Below are 23729 nucleotides of genomic sequence, written 5' to 3'. Positions count from 1 at the left end.
GATGTCCTGACTTTTGTTATGTCAGTGAATTTTGATGACTGGAAGAGAGAGTGAGACTGATGACTTGTTCAATTTTCCCTCACTTAAGTTTAGTACACTCCCCTCTCCCATGTCATTGGTCCTCTTTGAAAATGAAGGACCAATAACAATCCTTTATAATTCTGGTTTCTGACCTTATTACACTGAACGTCCTCTTTCCAAAGTTACTAATGATCTCTTAGTTGCCAACTCCAATGGTCTTTTCTCAATCCTCATTCTCTCTGTACTCTTTGACACTGTTTATCACTCTCTCCTCCTCATATTCTCTTCTCTATGGGTTTTTGGGATATCACGCTCTCCTGGTTTTCCTCCTACCTATCTGATTACTCCTTCTCTGTCCCCTTTGCTGGTTTCTCATCCAGGTCATGCCCTCTGACTGTAGGCTTCTCGCAAGTTGAAAAGAAAATTTGACCTTCAAATACAAGATCTAAGAGAAGCATGGTAAGGTAACAATGAAAGAGAAATCAAAGGATTCAGTAAGGTTAAATGGTATACTTTTAATATAAGAAGATGATTCATATATCTTCTAAGAACTTTATCATTATAAGTCAAATTAGAAGTATTGTACATAGAAAGAGGATACAATAGTGAATTATGTTAGCATGATGTAAAAAAAAGTGGATAGGTGAGAAATATGGATGCCCTAGGAGAAGGTGGAAGGAAGAGGAAGAATGCAGTTGTATTCCAGTCTTTGTGACTCCATTTGGGGTTTTCTTGGCAGAGATACTAATAGGTTTTCTATTTCCTTCTCCAGCTCGTTTGACAGATGAGGAACTGGAGTAAATAGGGTTGTGACTTGTTCAGGGTCACACATCTAGAAAATGTCTCAGGCCAGATTTTAACCCATCTAGATCAGTCCAGGCCCAGTACACTACCCTCTGTGCCCACCTGGCTGCTCCAGTTCAGATACATGTAAGCTCTTTACCTAGTAGTGATCCTGCTCTGTGTTGTAAAGTGCTTGGGGCTGGCATCAAAGGTGCTGGAGAGAAAAAAAAAACTTCTCTAGTCAATATTTTTAAAGGAATGGGGTACTTCTTGAGGAATATGCGTAACCCACTAAGCTAATTGTTGAAGTAAATTTTTTAGTTAAAATGTTAAAAACTAATTTTTGTTAGTTCATGGCTAATTTTAAAGGCTCTTCCTTTTCTGAAAAAGCTTGAGAAAGTCTCATAGTTTTCAATGAAAAGATCATGGCAGACACTGATTGGGCAAATGGCAAAGCCAATTACATAGAAATCTAACTTAAAGCACAATAAGGAAGCAGAAGGGCAGAATAAGGGATTCACAGAGAGATCACGCCCTCTACCATTGCTGTCAGAGCCCTGAAAATTAATGTTTGTTGAATGGATGAATTTAGTGTGGAAACATAGAAACATGCCATAGAAACAGGACAAACAGGGTGTTTTACAGGTGAGAAGCATGGCCTAGAAGGACCTCCAAGACGCCTCGAGTGACATTCTGTGAAACTGAGAAACCCTGGGGTGGGAGGGGAGGGGGGGGAAACAAGTCTTATGCCCGCTCGGAGAAAAGGGAGAGCAGAGATTGGCCAAGGCGGGAGGTGGGAAATGTAACAGAAAGTGACGTTAAAGGGAGAGAGGGCAAGAGCCACGAAGGCCCTGTGTCTGAGCTCCGACGTATAAAGGCAGCGCCTCCTCTGCCCCCGCCCGTGGGGGGAAATGCAGCGGCGGCGCTTGCGTCATCTTCCCGCGCCGGAGTTTACCCTGTGGTATCTTGATGCTGAAGGGGCCCGGCTGTGACATGGGGTTAGTGGGGCAGGCCCTGGTCACGGACAGCGGCTCGCTGCTCCCCCTGGGGTTCTGGTCCGCCGTGGCCGTATGGGTGGAGAGGCCGCAGGTGGTCAACAAGCGCCTGTGCGGCGCCAGGCTGGAGACCCCGGGGAGGCCGGCGCCGGGGCAGGCCCAGGAGGCGGCGAAGGGGAGTCCTCCGGGGGCAGAGCTGGAGATAGCCGGCGGCGGGGCCCAGGCCCCGGAGGCCTCCCGGGCCCCTCCCTCGGACCCGGACCCCTCCTTGGAGCATCTCTTCCGGAACCTCGTCACGGCCGACGAGGAGGTGCTGCACTTTATTAGGGGGTCGCAGGTGGAAAAGCAGCCGGAGGCCGGAGCCGAGCTCGAAGTAATGCTCCGAGCCCTCATCCCCAAAGCCGGCGCGCCCCGCCCTGGGCCGGGCCTGACCAGAGAAATGGTTGTCAAAGGTAACCGCGCTCCTTCAGTCCCGGCGGGGGCCGCGCGTCTGTGTGTCCTCTCAGGGAGCCGCGGGGTGGGGTGGGAGAGCCCGGGGGGCGGGGAAGGGGACGGGGGGGGGGGGGCCTGACAGCCCCCCGGCCGCCTCGGACACAGCGACCTAGAGACCTGGGGGAGGCTTCCACCAGCATCTACCAAGCCAGGCGCCGCTGAGAGACTAAGTGATTGTCTGGGGTCAGCGTGGGGGCTTGAACCCAGGTCCGTCCCATCCTCAGCTTTATCTGCTGCTGCTGCTGCTAGTGTTACTACTACTACTAGCAATGCTGCTGCCCCTAGCAGTACTCATAGGATTACCTTTGGTAACATTAGTGCTTTTAGTGCTACCACTAGTAACACTACCACTACTACCACTAGCAGCACCGCTGGTAACATTCTAGTAGTACGACTAGCCCTACTTGCACTACTACTAGGATTGCTACTACCGCTAGTGATACTAATAATACTAATATTGCTACTACTTGTGCTACTTCTAGTAGTATTGTTACTACTACTACTGCTAGTAACACTCTACTAGTACTACTCTTCCTTTTCCTAGTACTGCTTGCTGCTAGTAGTACTGCTGCTGCTAGTAATACTAGTATTACTGTATTCTGCTGGTACTACTACTACCTCCATTAGTACTAGTACTGCTGCAACTACTACCGGTATTAATACTACTATTACTGCTGCTGCTACAATAACTAGTGATAATAGCTGGTATTCCAGTAGCTCTTTAAACATTACAAAGCCTCTTACATCTCAGTAGATCCTTGCAACAGCCACATGAAGGAGATTTCAAGGATGAGCTCTTTGAAGTTGAGAAAGGTTGACTTGCTGGCATCACATAGCTAGTAAATACTTGGGGCAAGAATTTTAACTCCAGTCTTGCTTCCTTTTCAGCTTACTGCTTCTGTCTGCTATGCCTCCTAGATGCATACTACCCGATGCTGCCTCTGTTCACACTACCTTTCTAGTTCCTTTCATTTTCTAATAGTATGTCTTTTGTGTAAAACTACTTAGGCATTGGTGAGGAGGAACAGGAGGATTACATTATTTCAACAATAGCTTACTTGCAGAAGAAATGGACAGAAGCTGAGACAAGGCAGGGGAAGTGACCTACAAGGTTACACTGCTGGTTAAGGACAGAATTTTCTGAGTTCCCTGTCCCAACCTCATTTATATAGCATATTACAATTTATAAAGTAACTTTTCCCACAGTGGCCCCATTTTGAAAAAAAGGACTCTGAGGTTCAAAGTGGGGAAGCAATTTATTGATGCTTAACAGCTAATAAGTGTCAGAGTAGAAACTCATTTCAGATTTCAAGTTAGAGGGAATACTCTGTCCATACCTGAGCTATCAGTTTAATTGAAGTGGGGTATGATGATAATAGCTAGTATTTATATGACACTTTACAAGCGTGACCTCATTTGATCCCCAAAGCAATTTGTAGTGCCATGTTACTGTTCCAGTCCAATGCCTTCATTTTACTGATGAGTAAACAGGCCTGACGTTGGGCCTTTCTAAAAGCCTTTCATGGTAATAATAACATCTGGTGTGTGAATTAAAGATGGAATTGTAAAATGATTAAAGTATATTATTTCCTTTTTCAGTTTGCTACCAGCTGTGCCTGAAGCCTGCAGCTGAAGGTCAGAGAGGCTAAATGATCACACACTAGTAAGTGTCTGAGGCAGGATTTGAACTCAGGTGTTCTTGACTCCAGATCCCAATAGTATATGTAAAATAATCAGTAAATTGAATATTGTATTTGAACCACATGCTTTGCACAAAATAGCTGGACAGACATTAGTGTGCAGGAATCCTAGTCAGGAAAGGCATCTTAGAGAAGTTGAGAGTAGAAGCCCAGTAGATGTCCAGGCAAAAGTACTTATTCATTTTTCTGTATATTGAATTTGTGATGCCTGTATAAAATCCAGGTGGAAATATCTTAATGTCAGAGGGAGAGAAGAAGGAAGGAAGGGAGGGAGAGAGGGAGAGAGGGAGAGAGAGAGAGAGAGAGAGAGAGAGAGAGAAGAAAAGATGGCTAAGAGTAGGATATAGTAACGCTTATTTTAAGGGGTCAGGAAGAGAAATAATTAGAGATGGTGAATCTAGGAGAACTCAGTGGGGCCATTCATGTCTGTAGTGTGTAAGCTCCTTGAGGGCAGGGCCCAGGCTTCATTTTTGTCTGTATATTACCAGTGCCTAAGAGGCACCATGGCCTAGTGGATAGGGAGCCAGCCTTGGAGTCAGGAAGACCTGGTTTAAGTCTTTCCTTTAACACATTGGATGGGTGGCTGGTGGCATGTTATTTAAAGCTCTCAGTGCCCCAGACAAACAAGTCTCTTAAAAATATGAATTACAGAACAGAGGGAGATTTCCTGGTGGGAATTATGAGCATCATAAAATCAGAGGTCTGGTCAAAAAAAAAAAAAAAAGATGCTATAGTGTCTGTTCATAGTGGGCACCCATTAAATTTTTGTTGATTTGATAATTTCTCAACAAGTAAAATCATCTAAATACTGATAAAAAATTTTTGAACGGTTTTGTTTTTCAGTTTCTTTAAAAAAAATGCAGTGATTTATTTTGAAAAATTAACATTGGTTTTTACCATAAGTATTGACTCATTTTTAAAAAATTATGTAGCACCTAGAATTGTACTATATATTTGGTTCCTTATTAAATAAAATTTGACATAGATGATAATACTGATTTGCTGCCTTGCATAAATTGGCTAATTTTTCTTGTTTTCTGTATCTGCAATGGAGATTATATTATAGTTCCATTATACCTTGCCAGTGTAAATCAGGTTAATGGGATGAATTTTAAGTATCTGGAATTGTTTGAAAGGAAAACAGTATTTTCCTATAATAAAAGATAATATTTGAATGTGATCCATATAAATTCAGTCTCCTAATTTTGCATTGTGGAAAGGAATTAAAATTGTATTTTTATATAAACTGATTCAAAGTTGGTGTGATGTTTATTTTACATTCACACACTTTTCATTAGCAAAAAATTTTTGCGAGCCTATTCTTGCTGTCAGTGCAAATTAATTTTCTCCTCAGAGTCATTTTGTCATGTCTTGCTCTTTTTAATCTAATAAGAACAACTCTAACCGGAAGACTAATTTTACTTTCCTAGTAAAGATAAATTAGCATAAAGATTTTGTTATAGAAGAAAATCTTATACATAGTGTTTGCTATAGCCAGCTTTCTACTAGGAGGCAAAATTACTGCTGATGACAGATTTGTTTTCTTTTTTTAATGAAGGTATATCTGATTCTGGAATTCCCTTTGTGACTTTTATCTGTGATCTCATTGTTATAGGTACCACCTGGACTAGTACAGGTTAAGAAACCTGTTCATACTTTGCTAACTTGTGCACGTAACGGTGCTCTTTCCTAACTTGTACATGGAGTATAAATTCCTCTACAGAGGATTTTAGTAGCGGCTTCCCTCAGGTTCTTTTAATATTTATGAATAAGCCTCCTACATCAGGACCCATCTGATCCCCTCAGGTTGTCACAGCCATGAGCTTGAAACTCTACCTGGACTTTCTCTCCCAACCCAGCCTCTTCGCCAGGGTTAATTGCATCCCCTTCGAGGTGCAGAGCGTGGAGCTGTTCCGGGGGCAGCACATGGCTGATGATTTTGCCTAAGTGAACAGACTGAAGAGAGTGCCGACCATGAAAGATGGAGATTTCACCTTGGCGGAAAGTGTGGCCATCCTGCACTACCTGAGTCAGAAATATAAGACCCCAGATCACTGATTTCCTCCAGATCTGCAGGCCCAGGCATGGGTTGGAGAATATCTGTACTGGCATGCTTATTCCACTTGAGGCACATTCAGCTCAGTGCTATGGATTCAGGTGCTGGGCCCTCTCATTGATGCCCATATCCCCAACAAGAAAGTGGACAGGAACATAGCCTTCATAACAAAACTCCTACAACATCTGGAGCAGAGTTTCCTGCAGGACAAGCCCTTCCTCACTGGTGACCAGATCTCTGTGGCTGATCTGATGGCACTGGAAGAGCTGATGTATACTTTCTATGCTGGTTTTGATATATTCGAGGGACGGCCCAAGCTGGCAGCTTGGCGTGGGGGAGTGGAGGCCACCTTGGGGGAGAAGCTATGCCAAGAGACCTGGGAAGCCATCCGTAAACTGTGTGCAGAGCCCAAGACTTTGAAGGACATCCCCTTGGCCACTCAGGATTGGATGAGGTTACGTCTTTCAAAGATCCCATAATACAAGACATTTCCAAACAATGTGGTCTGTAATCTGATCATCTTCCTTCCTCTTCCTCCTCCTCCTCCTCACCCCAGATCCTGGACCTTGGCCCTTGGACAACACAGTGTGACAGAAGAACTTTCTCCAGTGCTCCATTCTATTTCCAAACTATATGCCCATATCCTCCACCTCCTTCTCATGACCTAGCACCCCTTTATGTTGTCTTCTTCCCCTCCCCCTCCATAGACTGTAAGAGCTCTTTGATGGCTTGGATGGTCTTTTTGCTTATTTTTGTATGCCAAGCATTTTGCATAGTGATTGATGTATAGTAAGAACTGAATAAATTCTTTTTCATTCAAAAAAAAATATTTTATGAATAGTTAACAAATGAGCACACTGGCACACCTCCTTTTCTGTCCACCCACATCCTTAATGGTGGGATTTACATAAATTTGTGTGCAAGTCATCATTGGAATGCTGTAGTCTTGTTTACGTTACTTAATGTCTCTGCTGCATTTTGAGTTATCCACAATTTGGTTATTAAATGTATAGCATCAGTGGGAGTATTTCTTTTTGGATGAGACCTGTAATTTCAATTATAAATTGAACTCAGGAAATTCCTGCTACCAGTAGAAGTTGTTGTTTCCTGCTTTGTAGTTTAGAATCACTGTGTGTATTGGTGTTATGGTTTTGCACAGTGCTTTATACAAAGTAGGCACTTAAAAGTTTGACTGATAAAGAGCAAATTTGGGGATTGGAAACAGCTTGGGATCATCAAAAGTGATGCACAATATTTTATTGACTTGATGTATCTGTTTAGGCAAATTGCTCTATACTTCTTATTTTTGGTAATAGGAAATCCCTTCAAAATAAGTTTGACAAATTCAACAGATATAAAACATCTACTTTGTACAAAGTACTATTGGACATTTAGGGAGGTAGGAGACTGGTTCAGTCTAGAAAATAAATTTTTTTTTGAGGGCCAGGTAACCTTGTTCCATTTAATTTATTTAGAACTGCTTCCAAGAGAAATACATGAGTTTCCAAGAATCATATTGAGTTAATTCTATTAAGTATAGTTGTATATTCTTGTTGTTTTTCCTCCTCCTTTTTTGAGTGTTGCTAGTGTCCCAGTGGAGCACTGGGCCTGGAGTCAGGAAGATTTGAATTCAAATCTACCCTCAGAAGCTTAGTAGCTGTGTGACCCTGTCACTTAATCTTGTTTGCCTCACTCAGTTCCTTTTCTGTACAATGATTTGGACCTCTAGTATCATTGCCAAGAAAATCACAAATGGGGTCATGAAGAGTTAGACATGACTGAAAACGACCTAACAACAGCTTTTACCACGTGTGTTATTCTGTAGAATGTCTTAACTTCTAATGTCCTTACCTATGAAAAGGATATAGAAGTGCAAAATTAGTACCTCAAGCAATCTCCTTATGTAAGATATAGTGAGATTTAGTCCTTTTGAAGTCACTCATATTCTTTCCTTTAGGCCCCTTCTGGAATCCATACCTTGAAAATATTTGCATCTGCTGAGAGATCTTGAGCTCAAAGGGGCTTCATTTTACTGATGGGAAAACAGACTTTGTGTTGAGTCTTTCCAAAAGCCTGTCATGGCAAAAATAACTTTCACTGTGTGATTTAATTATGGAATTGTAAAGTAATTAGAATGCATTATTTCCTTTGGTTTGTTACCAGCTGTGCCTAAGCCTGCATCTGTGAAAAGAATACCCATGCAGGAGAAGAGAAGGATATTTGAATTTTAGAGTTGTTCTTGTTTAGAACACTGGTATCAAGTGAGCAAGGATCATGAGCCTTTATCCAAGTAAGGTCAACCAAAAGCACAACACAGATGCCCTGCAGTGACCCAAAGCTTCATTAGTGTGGTAGGAAGTGAGAAAGCTAGTAATGTTCAGTGCGGTCAATTTTATTAAATTCTGGACTCCTTTTATTTTCTGATTTATTAAACTGCTAAGGTTTTGCCTATTCTTCCTGCCAAGAGATATAAAGCAGCTTTGCTTACAGATGCAAACGAAGATGTCTTACTTTCCACATATATACAATCAGTAAAACTTTGTGAATCAACTATATGACCCTAAATGCAATACTGGTTTTATTGTCTGAAAGAATGATATTTCAGAATTGATAGAGGTCAAATACCCCTTATTTATGGTTACAGAGTTTTCAGAAGATTTTGCCATAGGTGATCTCTTCTAGTCTCCAAAATAATCCTATTAGGGTGACAAGGAAGGAAATGATGTCCCCCCTTTTAAAATAAAGAGCTTGAGACTATGAATGGTTTCATGATTTGCTGCCTGAAGGTCTTCTGCCTAATAAATGGTGCAAGCAGACCTGGAATACCAGGAGTTTTCCTAGTCTGTTGCTCTTTCTACCATATCTTGCAGTCTTCTGACGAAAGTCTTTGAAAATAATCTTGTCATTATTTGTTTTGTTTTACCAAAAGTTAAATTCTTTGGAGTTTTGGATGTTTTTTGGGGGGGAGGCAGGAGAAGTGGGTTCTGGAAAACAGATATTTTCCTGTGCTAGAAAGACATAGGATGATGTTATTAAAAATAGAATTGCTTCACAGGAACATTCCTGTATTTATAAAAATCGATCTTTTTAGGGCAACAGTATAGGGAGCATAGGATATGAAACTCTTGAGACTCTTATTGTGACCACTGTGCTTTATTAGCATGAAAAACATAGTACTGTTCTAGAATTTTAAAACTTAGAAGGACCTTCCAGAGATTATTTAGTTCAACCTTCAGAGGAGGCCTAAAGAGGTAAAGAAAGTAAATAGTGATATGGAGTCTGGAGCCCAGGTTTCAGTATTGGCTAGGGACATTATTTATCTATAGCTGGGTACATGTGTGCCTTATCTCCCCATTAGATTTTTTAAGTCCTCTTGAGGTACTCTCTTCTCCAGAATTTGGCACTCTGTACTTATAATTCATGATAGTTGATTAATAAATGTTTGTTGAATAAATGCATGATTATTCCAGATACTTTGTTTTAAAAAACCTTTCATTTGTTTTTATTTTTCAGTTGACAAGCATTTAGCCTCTCCCTGACCCCATTGAGAGGGAGGAAAAAACCCCACAAAACCTTTGTAATGAATATAGTAGTCAAAACAAATTCCCACATATCCATGTCCAAAACTTCTCATCTTAAATCCATCACCTTTCTGTCAGAAAGTAGCATAGTTTATTATTTTTCTATGATATTGGTTGGCATGGGTTAGATTTCTTCACTCTGTCAAAGTCATTTATCTTTGTTGTTACATAAATTGCTCTGGTTTTGCTTACTTCTCTAATCTCAGGTATCTTTGAACCCATCCCTTTCATTTATTATGGCAAAATAGCATTCTATTTTGCTCATCTGCCATTATTTGTTTAGTTGGCTAGTTTCTGGTTCTTTGGAAACTACAAAAAGATCTACTATTAATATTTTTGTACGTATAGGTTCTTTTTACTCCTTTTTCAGTCTCTTTGGGGCAGTGTGATATTGCTAGGTCACAGGTCATACATAACTTAGTGTCTTTTGGGACATAGTTCCATATTGCTGTCCAATATGGTTGTACTAATTCACATCTCTAACCAACAGTAGGTTATTGAGCCTGTTTTCTCTTAGCTTTTCTAGCATTTGTCATCTTTTTTTGGGGGATCATTTTTTCAATCTGATGGGTGTGATGTGGGTCCTCTGAAGTGCTTTAATTTGCATTTATTATGTATTTGGAGCATTTTTTCTTATTAATATTGATGGATATATTCCTTTTGAAAATTGATCTTTTTATCCTTTGATCATTTGAGCAATGCTTTTTTCCTTATGTTTTTCTTATATGTATATAATATATTCTTATATATTTTCCATATATGTTTTGGAAATGAGACCCTAGTCAGAAACTCATGCAAAGTTTTCATGTATATGGTTGAGGATGGGATATGTTTTTTTGTCTGCTCTCTCTGATGGAGTACATATAAGATGTTTTAAATAATCACACCATTCCCCAATCCTTTTCCCCAGACATCTTCAACGGAACTGTAACCTTTTTACCTCTGGAAGGAGAACAACATTTAAAAGTTAAGAAAAGCAATATCTACCAAATTCAGCTTAAACACAACAAAGATGAAGAATGGTAAGAGCCCTTAAAAATACTCTTTTTCTGTTACTGTTTTGACTATTTCTTTTCTTTACGTAACTTCATGATCCAGAGATATAGATAATACTGTATCTGTTGCTTTGAACATGTTTTTGAACCTTACCTTTATTATTTGTCTAATTATATCTCTCCTTAGATACATGCTATAATATGGGTAAAGTATTATTTTTACCATCATCCTAATATTTGAACTCCTATTGTACCTAGGACTACTACCAAGTAATTTTTTCTTTTAGATTGAGTCTGTGGTTTTGAGCACGTAGAATTCTTTCTATTGAAATTTCTGTGGCAATGTAGATTGGCAGTTCACCAGTGAATCATAAACTTAGAGAGGTGATAGAAGCTCAAAAGTTTAGTAATTTGCACTTTGTCATATAGCTAATATATTTTGGAGGTTGAACCTGAACCCAGATATTCCTGATTTCAAGGCTGTAATTTTTACCTACTATATCATGTTGCCTCTGTACCACTTAATTAAACCAAGTGACTACAGGGCATGGTGATGCATGCCTGTAGTCTCTGCTTCTGAGGAGATTGGGGCTGGCAGATTGCAGGAACTCAGGAGTTCTTTGCAGCAAAAACTAAATCCTGTGGAGAGTCTAGAAGGCAAGCAAAAATGGTAAGCTTCTGGGGTGGAGGGTCAGCAGGTTGCCTAAGAACAGGTAAACTGGAACCATTTAGAAAAAGGGAGTAGGTTCAAGCCAATCCATAGGATTGGCCCCAGGAGAAGCTATTGACCTGGATAAGAAAGAGTACCCACTTTTGAAAACAAAAACAAGTAAACTACAACAAAAACAATGAAAACCCAAATCACTTTAAAAAGTTGAATCATATGTTAAAAGTTTTGTTTCCCTAAGGGAAATGCTTAAAGATATGGGCTTGGTCTTATGATCATCTTTGTATAACATACTGTAATGCTGTGTAGTGCTAAAACATTCACTAAAGATTTTTGAAAAGGGGATTAGTTTGGCCATGGCTATGCCTTAGGAGTATTATTTTTGCAGCTTGTGGAGAAAATAGAAGAGATCAGAAGCAGGATGATCAAATAGGAAATTGTTCTAACAGTCTGGGCAAGAGGTAATGAGGTTCTGAACTAGGGTAGTGGGCTTGTGAATCCAGAGACCTCAGAAGACTCGCCTTGCTAGTAAGCCCTCCTCTATTCATGTCGTTTTCCCTACTAGAGTACAAACTCATCTATTTTTGTTTTTATATTTGCACTCCCACTGCCTAGTTTAGTGCTGAACACATAAGAGTTGCTTAATAAATGCTTATTCATTCATCTACTGGATTGATAGCAGATAGTTTGTGTGTTAAAGTTTGTTGATAACTTTCCATTATGCTTTACCAGTGTGACCTTTTGTAACATAGGACTTTCTTAGGGCAGAGTTGGGGTTTAATCAATAGCCTTTTAAGGCTTTTTATTGTCTTCTAAAAATATTGTGCTTGGTCAAGTTTATATCTTTCTCCTTGGAAGGTTGCCTTGGAAGTAACCTTGATGGTGTTGACGTAGATTTTCCCTTTTAGTAAAGTATGATGTATTTTATGTTTTGTTTATTTTCTTATGAGCTCTAAACTTGCCTTCGGGAGCTTCTGGCTGTGTGTTTGGCCCGTTGTTTCAGGAGTGCATAGAATATACTTGTGCGAGGACATTATTGCTTCTTCTAAGGTTATTTATTCTTTTATTTATTAACATTCATTTTTACAATTTCAAGTTCCAAATTTCCTCCCTCCCTTCAGCTCCTCCCTCACCCATTGAGAAGTCAGGCAATATGATACCACTTGTGCATGTGAAGTCATGTAAAACGTATTTCCATATTAACACTGTTATGGAAACAAAAAGTCAAGAAAAGTAAAGTGAAAAAATTATGCTTCAGGCTGCACTGAGAGTTCAGTATTCTCTTGCTATATATGGACACCATTTTTCATTATGAGTCCTTCAGAACTGTATTAGATTACTGTACTGATTAGGGGAGCTAAGTCCTTCACAGTTGACCATGATAACAATATTACTATTTCTGTGTATAGTATTCTGGTTCTGCTCACTTTGCATCAGTTCATATAAATCTTCCCAGGTTTTTCTCAAACCATCCTGCTTGTTTCTTATGGCGTAGTAGGTTTCCATCACACATAGACCACAACTTGTTCAGCAATTCTTCAGTTCTTCAAGTCTCCAAGTTTTTGCAACCACAAAAAGAGCTGCTACAAATATTTTTGTTCATATGAGTCATTTTCCTTTTTCTGTGATCATGTGAGAACATTTTTAACATGGAGCAAAATTGAGTCATGGAGAATTTCAGATTTATATGTCTAAATGAAAGTTGTCATCTTGGGAAGCAGTACATTTGATTCATTGTCCATCTTTATTGTCATCGTGTCATTGTTCAAAGCATTTTTGGAAACTCATTTTTTGGGATTGCCTTGAGTGACTTTGAGAACTCTTTTATGGTTGGCTGATCATGTTAGCCCTTAAGGTGCCCTTATTTGACCTGAGTCTAATGGAATGAGGTAAGGCTGTCTTACAACCTAAGTGTGTTTTATGAAGCTTATAGTAAAGTTTTCCTCTAATGTCTTATAGTGTGAAGTTGACCTAAGACTTGAAGGTCAGTAGTAGTAATAGTAGAGCTTACAGAGCTGGGGAGGCTTTGAATGCCAGTCAGCAGGCTCTGTACATATTGACCCAGATTGAGTCAAGCTAAACACAAACACAGAAGCACACATGTGTGTATGTATAGTTTATGATGTGTATGTGTATTTATATCTATGTCTAATCTCTATGTAGATCTATATCTACGTCTGTACAGATACAGATATTGCTAGAGGTCTCTACACACATATTTTAATGACAGCAGCTTATGAAGATCGCTTGTTAAGATGAGGTAGGAGTTTTCTTGCTCATTACTGGAGTGAGTACTTCATACATATGACAGATTTTTTTTTGAAGTATTTAAGAAATTTTAGACATTTGTACTCACAGATGGAAAAAGCATCCTGAAACTTGACATTCTAATATCTTTGTAGATCAAACTGTGACACTTTCAGGTCAGTAGATTTGAGTTTCCAGTCTTCTTGAGGTATTGTACAGCAGTGGCCTTATATGGGTGACTTTAGCCTTCATTGGCTTTCCTGAAAATAGACAAAAAAATTGAATGATTAAGCACAACTTTATATTATTTTAGAGGCTGACCAAGTAGGGTAATATCATAAGGACATTCATTAAAGAAAACAAAGTTAATATTATAGTATTACAAGTATTACTATTAACATAATTATAATAGTATTACAAGAAGCATATTGGCATAGGATCCCAAAGGGGAATGCATCCTGTTTTTCTCTGTGTTTTCCTTTGTTAGATTTAAATAGAGTATTTATTAAGCACTGACTTGCTTAATCAAGAGGATTATATAACATTTATATAAGCGGTTGTCCCTGCTTTCTGGGGCTTTCAGTCACTTGGCAAAATAAGATCAATGCAAATAATCTTTATACATTGTATTAACATAGGAAGTGTATTAGAGAGTTAGAAAACAAATGATTCTGCAAAGTCTAAAGAAGGAGCTGGTATTTGAATTGATTCTTAAAAGACACGTAGAAATTTGACAGGTGAAAAGGGGGAAGGAGACATTTCCAAGCCTTAGGAATTAAGTGAAAGCAAAGGTATAGAGGTCTATGGAGCACGTGTCTGTATGATGGGCTCCATTGAGTGGTCCAGTTTGGTGTAAATGTGAGAAGCCATAGGAGGTAAGGTGAGATGCCAGATTGGGCAGGGCTTCAGAGAGAAAATATGTGTCCAGGATCCAAATCATTTTCATATTTGTGGCAAAATATAATTTAATTATAGTTTCTAGTTTCCTCTTTTGTGGAAGTAAGTGCATAATACATGCTTTCTAGGTAAGCCTGCTTATTTGTTGTTTTTCTTCCCTTTTTTTAAAGGTATATATCCATGTTAGTTTTCTCTCCAGAAAGATGGGATTCAGATGGAATTATATACCCTAAGTCTTCCTGGCTTGGAAAAGAATTGTTGTCCAAGTTGGCCAGGTGGTCTGTGGAGAATAAGAAGAATGAATTTAAAAGCACTCTTTCACTTATTTCACTTATGAAATATAGTCAAGTTTACCAGGAACTCAAAGAGAAGTACAAAGAAATGGTTAAGGTAATTCTGATGAAAACCAGATTTTCCTTATCAGTCTTGTTTTTCAATGAAGTCATGTAAAATGATGTCATAAGTTAAAATTAAAGTTGTGTAAAATTTCAAATTTCCCACAAATTGCAGTCAGCAAGTGTAAGTAATACAGCGTACACAGCAAAGAAGTATAGTAGAGGGGTGTGGGGAGCTTTGTCAGCTACTTCCTTGTTTTGTTTAAGTAAAAACAACTCATCACATTTATATAATTCTTTATTATTTACCAAACACTTTTACAGTCATTTAATCCTCCTAGTAATCCTAGGAGGAAGGCAGACTAGATATTATTATTTCAGTTTCACAAATAAGGAAACTGAGGCTCAGCAACTCCTTTAAGGTCACATGACAGAATTTGGAGAGACCATTTTAGAACCCCAGACCTTTAGTTGAGGACATTTTCTTCTTCTTTCTTCTTTGCTGTCTTTCTATTTATTAGTGTTCGATACATGGTGATGATATTCCCAATTTAACATTTTTTTTTTAAATTGTTCAGTGCTTCATCTGTATTTTCACTCTCCCCACATAGCAAATTTGTTGCCAGTGGTTGTTGTTTCTCCCTATGCAACATCTCTCCATTCTTATGGCCAGCCACAATCCTAATTCAGGCCCTTATCACCTCTTGTCCAGACCATTGCAATAGCTTTCTCACTAGTCTCTGCTTCAAGTCTCTCCTTGCTCCAGGCTACATTCCCCTCATGGCCCGAGTGATTTTTCTAAAATGTAGATCCAACCATGTCTCCCCACTACTCAGTAAGCTCTAGTGACTTCCTGTTACCTCCAGGATCAAAGATAAACTGTTCTGTTTGACATTTAAAACTAGTTATAATCTGACCCTTTCCTACCTTTCTAGTTTTCGTAAACTTTACTCCCCTCCACTTACTCTGTGATCTAGCTACTCTGGCCTCCTTGTCTTTCCTTGAACAGAACACTCTATCTCCAGTATCTTTGGCTTTGTGCTGGCTGTTCCTGAACCTGGAATATTCTTTCCCCTTCCCTCTGTTTCTTAGAAACTCTGGTTTCTTTCAAGATTTAGCTCAACACTCACCTTCTAGAAGAGACCTTTCTTGGTACCCTCAGCTGCTAATTCTTCCCTTTTCAGATAGCCTTTTTTCTACTCTGTACAAATCTCTTATGTAATTAGTTATTCATGTGCTGTCTTCCCATTGGAGTGTACATTCCTTGATGGGTTTTTTTCTTTCCTTATGGCCTCGGCATTTAGTGTAGTTGCTGGCACAGTATAAACATTTGATACATGCTTATTGACTTACTGTCTTTCTAAAGAGCACAAAAAAATCAGGATTCTTCAAGCATATAGCATTTGAACTATAGTCATTGTGAAAATAATACCCTTTTTTGGGTGTTTTTCCTTACTTTATAATAGAAAAAGAAGCAACAAGAAATATAATAACATCATAAGTAAGGAAGCCTGATATAATTATTACTTATTACCAACTCATTCTCTGGGCCACATCCTCATGACAGAGTCTGTTTCGCTCAGGGAGGAATAATCTTAGTCAAACTCCATGTTAGTCAAGATATTATCTTTATTTGTATAGTACCAGATAGATGTTTTTTGTTACTGGGCTAGTCAGTAATATCTAATTATATGGAATAAGTTCATGGGGACAAATTTTCCCTGTTATCTCATTCATTTTATCATCTCTCCAACCCTTAAAAATTCCAATGTGTTACGCTAAACTACCAAAGAATTATTTTATAGTGCTAGAAAAAAAATAATGAAATTCATCTGAAAGAAGAAAAGGTCCAGAATATCAAGGGAACTAATGAAAAGTAATGCTAGGGAAGGTGTCCTAGCCCTACTAGATCTCAAATTGTGTTATAAAGCAGCAATCATCAAAACCACTTGGTACTGGCTAAGAAATAGAGGAGTAGACCAGTGGAATAGGTTAGGTACTCAAGACACAGTAGTCAATGAATATAGCAATCTACTGTTTGATAAACCCAAGGACCCCAGTTTCTGGGATAAGAACTCACTGTTTGACAAAAATTGCTGAGAAAACTGGATAACAGTGTGGCAGAAACTGGGCGTAGACCAATGCCTGACACTGTACACAAGAATAAAGTCCAAATTGATACATGATCTAGGTATAAAGATTGATACTGTAAACAAGTTAGGGGAGCAAGGAATAGTGTATTTGTCAGACTTATGGAGAATGGAGAAATTTATGACCAAAGAAGAGATAGAGAACATTATGAAGTGCCAAATGGATAATTTTGATTACATTAAATTGAAAAGTTTTTGCACAAACAAACCCAATGCAACCAGGATTAGGAGGGAAGCAGAAAACTGGGAAAGAATTTTTGCAACTAGTGTCTGTGATGAAGGCCTCATTTCTAAAATATATAGAGAACTGAGTCAAATGTACAAGAATACAAGTCATTCCCCAATTAATAAATGGTCAAAGTTTATGAACAGGCAGTTTTCAGAGGAAGAAATTAAAGCTATCTACAGTCGTATGAAAAAATGCTCTAAATCACTATTGATTAGAGAGATGCAAATCAAAACAACTCTGAGGTACCACATCACTCCTATCAGGTTGGCTAACATGACAAAACAGGAAGATGATAAATGTTGAAGATGTGGGGAAGTTGAAACACTAATTCATTGTTGGTGGAGCTGTGAGCTAATCCAGCCATTCTGGAGAACAATTTGGAACTATGCCCAAAGGGCTACAGAAATGTGCCTACCCTTTGACCCAGCAATATCACTTCTAGGATTGTTAACCAAAGAGATCATAAAAATGGAAAAGGGTCCCATATGTACAAAAATATTTATAGCAGCTCTCTTTGTGGTGGCCAGAAACCACAAAGGGATGCCCATCAATTGGGGAATGGCAGAACAAGTTGTGGTATATGAATGTAATGGAATACTATTGTGCTGTAAGGAATGATGGAACAGGAAGACTTCAGAGAAGCCTGGAAAGACTTATATGAACTAATGCTGAGTGAAAAGAGCAGAACCAGGAGAACTTTGTACACACAACATCCACAGTGTGGGAGGAATTTTTTGGTAGACTTAGTCCTTCACAGCATTGCAAGGACCTAAAAAATTCCCAATGGATTCTTGATGCAAAACACCTTCCACATCCAGGGAAAACACTATGGAATTGGATCTCAGATAGAAACAGACCATTTTCTTTTGTATTATGTTTTGTTTTGTTTTATGGTTTCTCCTATTCATTTTCATTCTTCTGTGCAACATGCATTTAATACAAATGTTCGTGTAGAACGTAAAGCAAAAACCAGAAAGAACAAAAGATCAGGAATTTTGGGAATCAGTGAAAAAAAAATGTGAAGGAAGGCAGCCTAGCAGTTCTAGATTTCAAACTATTACAAAGCTGTAATCATCAAAATGATCTGGTACTGGCTAAGAGATAGTGGAATATAGATTAGGTATCTAATACACAGTAAAAAATGACCATAGTAATTTAATATTTGATAAAGCAAAAGATCCAAGCTTTTGGGGTAAGAACTCAAGAGTTCCTGGGAAAACTGTAAAGTAATTTGGCAGAAACTAGGGACAGACCAACATCTCACACCATATACCAATTTAATGGATAATCATGGATGGATAAATGATTCAGACATAAAGACTGATATCATAGGTAAATTAGGTGAGCATGGAAAAATATACCTGTCAGATATGTGTATAAGGGAAGAGTTTATTACCCAAACAAGATAGAGAGGATCATGGGAAGTAAAATAATTAATTTTGATTACATGATGCTAAAAAACTTTGGTAAAAATAAAATTAAATGTAGCTAAAATTAGAAGGAAAACAGGAAACTGGGAAATTTTTTACAGCTAGTTTCTCTGATAAAGGCCCCATTTCTCAACTATATAGGAAACTGAACCAAATTTATAAAAAATAAGAGCTATTCCCCAATTGATGAATGGTCAAAGGAGATCAATAGACAGTTTTCAGAAGAAGAAATCAAAGCTGTCAATCATCACATGAAACAATGCTCCAAATAATTATTGGTTAGAGAAATGCATATTAAAACAACTCTGGGATACCATCATACACAAGTGTCAGACTGACAGACTTAATAGAAGAGGAAAATGACAGGTGCTGGGGGGGAATGTGGAAAAATCAGGACCCTGTTGATAGAGTGGTGAACCGATTCAGCCATTCTGGAGAACAATTTGGAATGATGCCCAACAGGCTACAAAACTGCATGTCCTCTGCCCCAGCAATATCACTATTAGGTCTCTATCCAAAGAGATCACAGAAAAGGACAAAGGACCTATTTGTACAAAAATATTTATAGCAGCTTTTTTTGTGGTGGCAAAGAATTGGAAATTGAGGAGATGCCTATTAATTGGGGAGTGGCTGAAGAAGTTGTGTTATATAATTGTAATAGAATACTGTTGTGCTGTAAGAAATGATGAGCAAGGTGGTTTCAGAAAAACCTGGGAAAACTTACATGAAGTGATGCAAAGTGAAATGAGCAGAACTCGGAGAATATTGTATACAGTAACAGTAATAGTGTGATGATGATCACCTGTGAAAGACTTAGCTGCACTGATCAATGCAATAATGCAAGACAATTCTAAAAGACTCACAATGAAAAATTCTATTCTACTTTAGAGAGAGACCTGATGAACTTTGAATGCAGATTGAAGCATAACTTTTTTGCTTTCTTTCTTTCTTGTTTTATTTTTTGTCTGTTTTTTTCCTTTGAAATACAGTTAATATGGAAATATGTTTTGCATGACTTCACATATATAGTCTATCTCATATTGTTAGCCTTCTCAAGGAGGGGGCAGTGGCAGGAGTGAGGGAGAGAATTCAGAATTCAAACTTTAAAAAATGATTTTTAAATTTTTTTAACATGTAAATGGGAAATTTTTTAATGAAATAAAAAATTCCAATTAAAAAAACATTAAAAAGGCCTTAAAATTTGTTATTTATATTTTTTCAGGTGTGGCCTGAAGTAACAGATCCTGAAAAGTTTGTATATGAAGATGTTGCTATTGCTACTTATCTGTTGGTAAGAACTTATCTAATGTAAGTGAATCCTGAGGAACCAATATCTAATTTCTGCAAAAGTGAAGAAGAGTCATCAAATCTAGCAATTAAGATTGGTTTACTTTTTTCTAATTGGCTAGTTTTTTTTTTCAACTTGAATTTTTGCTTGACAGAACCATTAATCTGTGTCAGTATGTTAAAATGTATCTGAATTTCTACAAGTGTGCTTGAAATGTAAAGTCTTGCTTGTTCGCAGCAGGACACTAAGGTCAGAGGATGCTTTTATGTAGGTTCTTCAGATTATGGCTAAATTAACAGATATCTAATGAAATTAGTGTAAACAGAAAGATATTCGATAATTGATCATGTTCTATAGTCTTGCCACAAGAAGATGTTGAAATTTCCAAGATGATGACTTGTGGAAAGAACTTTTGCCCTATATCTCCTTACTCTAGGCATTACCCGATAATCTTATGTCTCATGCCTTTTCTTTTTTCCATATTCCTTTTTCCTTGGCAATTTAGTCCCTAGCCACCTTTCCTCTCTACCTATTCTAGATTAATTTTTTCTTGATTTAAGAGTTCCCTTATGCTTTTGAAAAATTATAAACATTAAAATTGAAATTTTTTGGGAACTCATGCAATTCTTTATCCAGTGTTGTCTTAAAAACTCCTGCAACTCAGTTCCTATCTTAAATGTGTCACATTCTTGGACTACTTATCCCAGACCAAAGTGATATTTATTTTGTAAATTCACCAAGAATCTCATCGAAACATGTCTTTATTTTACATTAAATCATCTTTATTTTATATTGACAACCGTCTGTATCATTGTACTATTGTTCCTCAGGATACTAGAATTGCTTCACTTTTCAAAATATCCAGAGTTTTTAGTTTCTTTGGCTCCCATCTCAAGATTTGAAATATAAAAATCAGAGTCCCAATATTATGGGTTTTGCATCTGGCAGTGATCTTAGGGTGCTGAGAAGGTGAGGATGCACATATGAATAAACGGTTCGAATTAAAATAAGATATGGTAGTGAATGTAGCATGTGTTTTGGAAGATAAGCAGAGGTGAGGAAGTAGACAGATGTGACTGAGACATTGTTACTGACTATGGGGTCTTAAGGTTTCTTAGACAGGGTGGGGCAAGATTATGGTGGGCCTTGTAATGTATGCTGAGGAATTTAAACTATTCAAATCAGTTTTTTCTCCTCTGTTCAAACAGATATTTTGTATCCTAGAAATGATTTGACTTTTGCAGAGAGTTGATTAGAAACTATGTTTTTCTCTCCCTCTGTTTGCTTAGGTTCTTTGGGAAGAAGAACGAGCTAAGAAGGGCATAACTGAAAAACAGTCCTTTATCGACTTGGGGTGTGGCAACGGTCTCCTTGTTCATATCTTAAGCAGTGAAGGGGTAAAATACATTATTATTTTAAAAATATGCTATTGTGTTTTTAATTATGTTTTATTATTATGTTTATTATAAAGAATCAAACTCAAGGTCACTCAGACTTGTTCCATTTATGTAAGTATAGAGTAATCATGAAATTAATCTAGCTATTGAGAAAACGAAGGACTTAAGTATCTTAATAGAGAGAACAGTTATTTAAATGACCATTTTTTAGGCACAAAAAAAAGTACATTATATACTTCTCTCTTTTCTCTTCCCCCTTTTTTCCTTAGCTCTTTTCCCTTCTTGTCCCCTCTCCTCCCTTCTTTACTTCTTTCTTTTTTCCATCTTTCCTTCCATTCCTTTCTTTCCTTTCTTTCCTCCTTGACTTTGACTGCTTGTTTACTCTATACTTCCCGATTTCCTCTGCTCTCACCGTCAGAAACATAATACAAGACTCAGCATTTGTTGAGTCAGTTTGATAGCCCACAACTAATTGGTTTGCTATTCACTTAAAATACTTTAATAAATATTTGACTGGATTTGCAGTATAACATTTGTGAACAGAGGTAGAAAGTGTATTTTAACGAGAAAGCATAGTACTAATCCATAACTTATGAGAAGGCTTTCAGCTCAGGCCTGGCAGAAGACTATGTGAGAATCGAATACTCTTTCTGGTAGCTGCAGGTAGATACAGCCGTCTTAGAGCACACTCTTTGTTTTTAGTACTTTAAGAAGTAAGTCAGTGTTGTATCCCTTTCTCATCAGTTTAGTTTTAGTACTTGTGGTTTAGTTTGTAGTAATGTTTTTAGTAATGTAGTAAATGTTTCCAGACATTTAATTTCTCATTGCTCAATTTCTCCTAATACTAGATTAGTATTAATTTTATTCTGTCTTGCTGTCAAAGTAACCATTTGATTTGACAAATCAAATATTTCAGCATCCGGGTAGAGGGATTGATGTTCGAAGAAGAAAAATATGGAACATGTACGGACCACAAACTCAATTAGAGGTATTTACATTTTTGTTTAAATGACTTTAGCATTGATTGTCATTGTTTTCATTACTTGCAGAAAATTAATGTATTTATAGCATGATAAGAAATACCCCCAGTGATAATCCTCATTGGTCAGCTCTTGGGTATTCAAGGATTTCTGTAGGTTGAAAAGGATAGAATAATAGATTCTTTTTGTAGCTTTCAGTGTGAATTGAAGAAATTAATGTTTCCTGTCTTTAGTTATATTTAACTACTGTTCAGTGCATGTATGCAGAAAAATCCTGGTCATATGTTACTAACATAATCATAGATGTAAACACTGAAGTCCGATGTGGTAGCTAGAATGCCTTGGTAGTTTAGTCATCATTTAGAGGGCACAGTATTCCAAGTGAAGGAGATCTCTGCCTTTGTTATGCCACATTTGGAATTTTCTATCCCATCCTACGTTTTTGATAGAAACTTGAAATCCTTTGTGCATTCAGAGGATGGTCAATGGGATGATAAGTGGATTCAAGGTGGTACCACATGGTCAGACAGTTAACAGGCATTCATTAAGTTCCTACTAAATACCTGTGACTGTACCAAACGTTGCAGATAGAAATAAAAGGCAGAAAACGGCACCTGTTCTGAAAGGGCTCACAGTCTACTGAGGGAGACAACAGGTAAGCAACTACACACAAAATAGATGAGCATAAATTGGAGATAATCAGCAGAGGGAAATCACTAGAATTAACTTGAGGAAACTAAGGCCCAAAGTAATTAAATGACCTTCCAAAGTCTTACAGGTAGGAAGGAGCATAACTGATAATCCAATCCAGGTCTTCTGACTCTGAATCCATTTCTTTTTCAAGCAAAGAAGCAGTGTGATATATATAAAGAAGCGGTGAGAAAAGAGAGTTGATTTTGGATACATAAAAGATCTGGGTTAGAATCCCACTTTAGACTCTTATGACCTTGGTTAAACCATTTAACCTTTGAACCTCAGTTTCTTCATTTGTAAGATGAAATGTTGGATTAGGTAACCTCATGTCCATTGAAGCTCTTTTTATGATCTCATATCAGTTATTATGCCACAAGGCCTCCCTTCCTGATCCCAGGGAGTATCTGGGGTGATTCAATAAGTTGGACAGCTGGCATATATCTAGAGTACAGTTCAGAAACCTGTTTCTGGCTTTAAAAGAAAAAACAAAAACAAAAAAAAAACCAAGAGTCAGAAAAGGGCATTTTGATCCCTTGAAATCTCTCAGCCTCATATTCAGCCACTCAATTAAAGAGACTCTCTTTTCCACAACTAATTAAAATTTCATACTTTTCACTTTTCTCATCTGTTACTTCTTTATTGCCCGCTGAACATTTAAGCCCTTTCCTGAAGGAAAAAAAAAAAACTTTTACTTGATACTTTTGTTTTTCTATTATTGGATATCTCCTTGCCTATTCCCAACCTCTGCCTTCCTCTCCCCAGGTGAGGCTTTCTTTTGTAACAAAGGAAGACA

The 23729-nt window shown here is 37.9% G+C and overlaps 1 protein-coding gene and 1 pseudogene across 8 annotated transcripts in view; both read left to right on the top strand.

Moving 5' to 3' along the window:
* The first annotated feature begins 401 nt into the window (after window positions 1–401).
* The window catches only part of TRMT44 (tRNA methyltransferase 44 homolog), a 164242-nt gene continuing 140914 nt past the window's right edge, over window positions 402–23729 (top strand). For 3 of the 8 annotated variants that reach the window (XR_011969444.1, XM_072620126.1, XM_072620127.1), the window contains exons 1-7: window positions 1728–2251; window positions 3891–3926; window positions 10539–10650; window positions 14605–14824; window positions 19801–19869; window positions 21156–21263; window positions 22180–22251. Coding sequence is in view for 7 of the 8 variants with exons in the window: in XM_072620126.1 (XP_072476227.1) it covers window positions 1774–2251; window positions 3891–3926; window positions 10539–10650; window positions 14605–14824; window positions 19801–19869; window positions 21156–21263; window positions 22180–22251 (1095 nt within the window). In the remaining variant the exon portion in view is untranslated. Of the gene's footprint in view, window positions 481–1726; window positions 2252–3890; window positions 3927–6964; window positions 8338–10538; window positions 10651–14604; window positions 14825–19800; window positions 19870–21155; window positions 21264–22179; window positions 22252–23729 lie in introns of those variants that run through there. The other 5 variants (XM_072620125.1, XM_072620123.1, XM_072620130.1 and 2 more) reach the window with 5 other exon arrangements.
* On the top strand, window positions 3961–6874 carry LOC140511137 (glutathione S-transferase theta-2 pseudogene; annotated as a pseudogene).

The sequence above is a fragment of the Notamacropus eugenii genome, chromosome 6 (genome assembly GCF_028372415.1).
Source record: "Notamacropus eugenii isolate mMacEug1 chromosome 6, mMacEug1.pri_v2, whole genome shotgun sequence".
Taxonomy (NCBI): domain Eukaryota; kingdom Metazoa; phylum Chordata; class Mammalia; order Diprotodontia; family Macropodidae; genus Notamacropus; species Notamacropus eugenii.
Note: the sequence above shows the minus strand (reverse complement) of the source record. Positions and strands in the feature narration are given on the sequence as shown.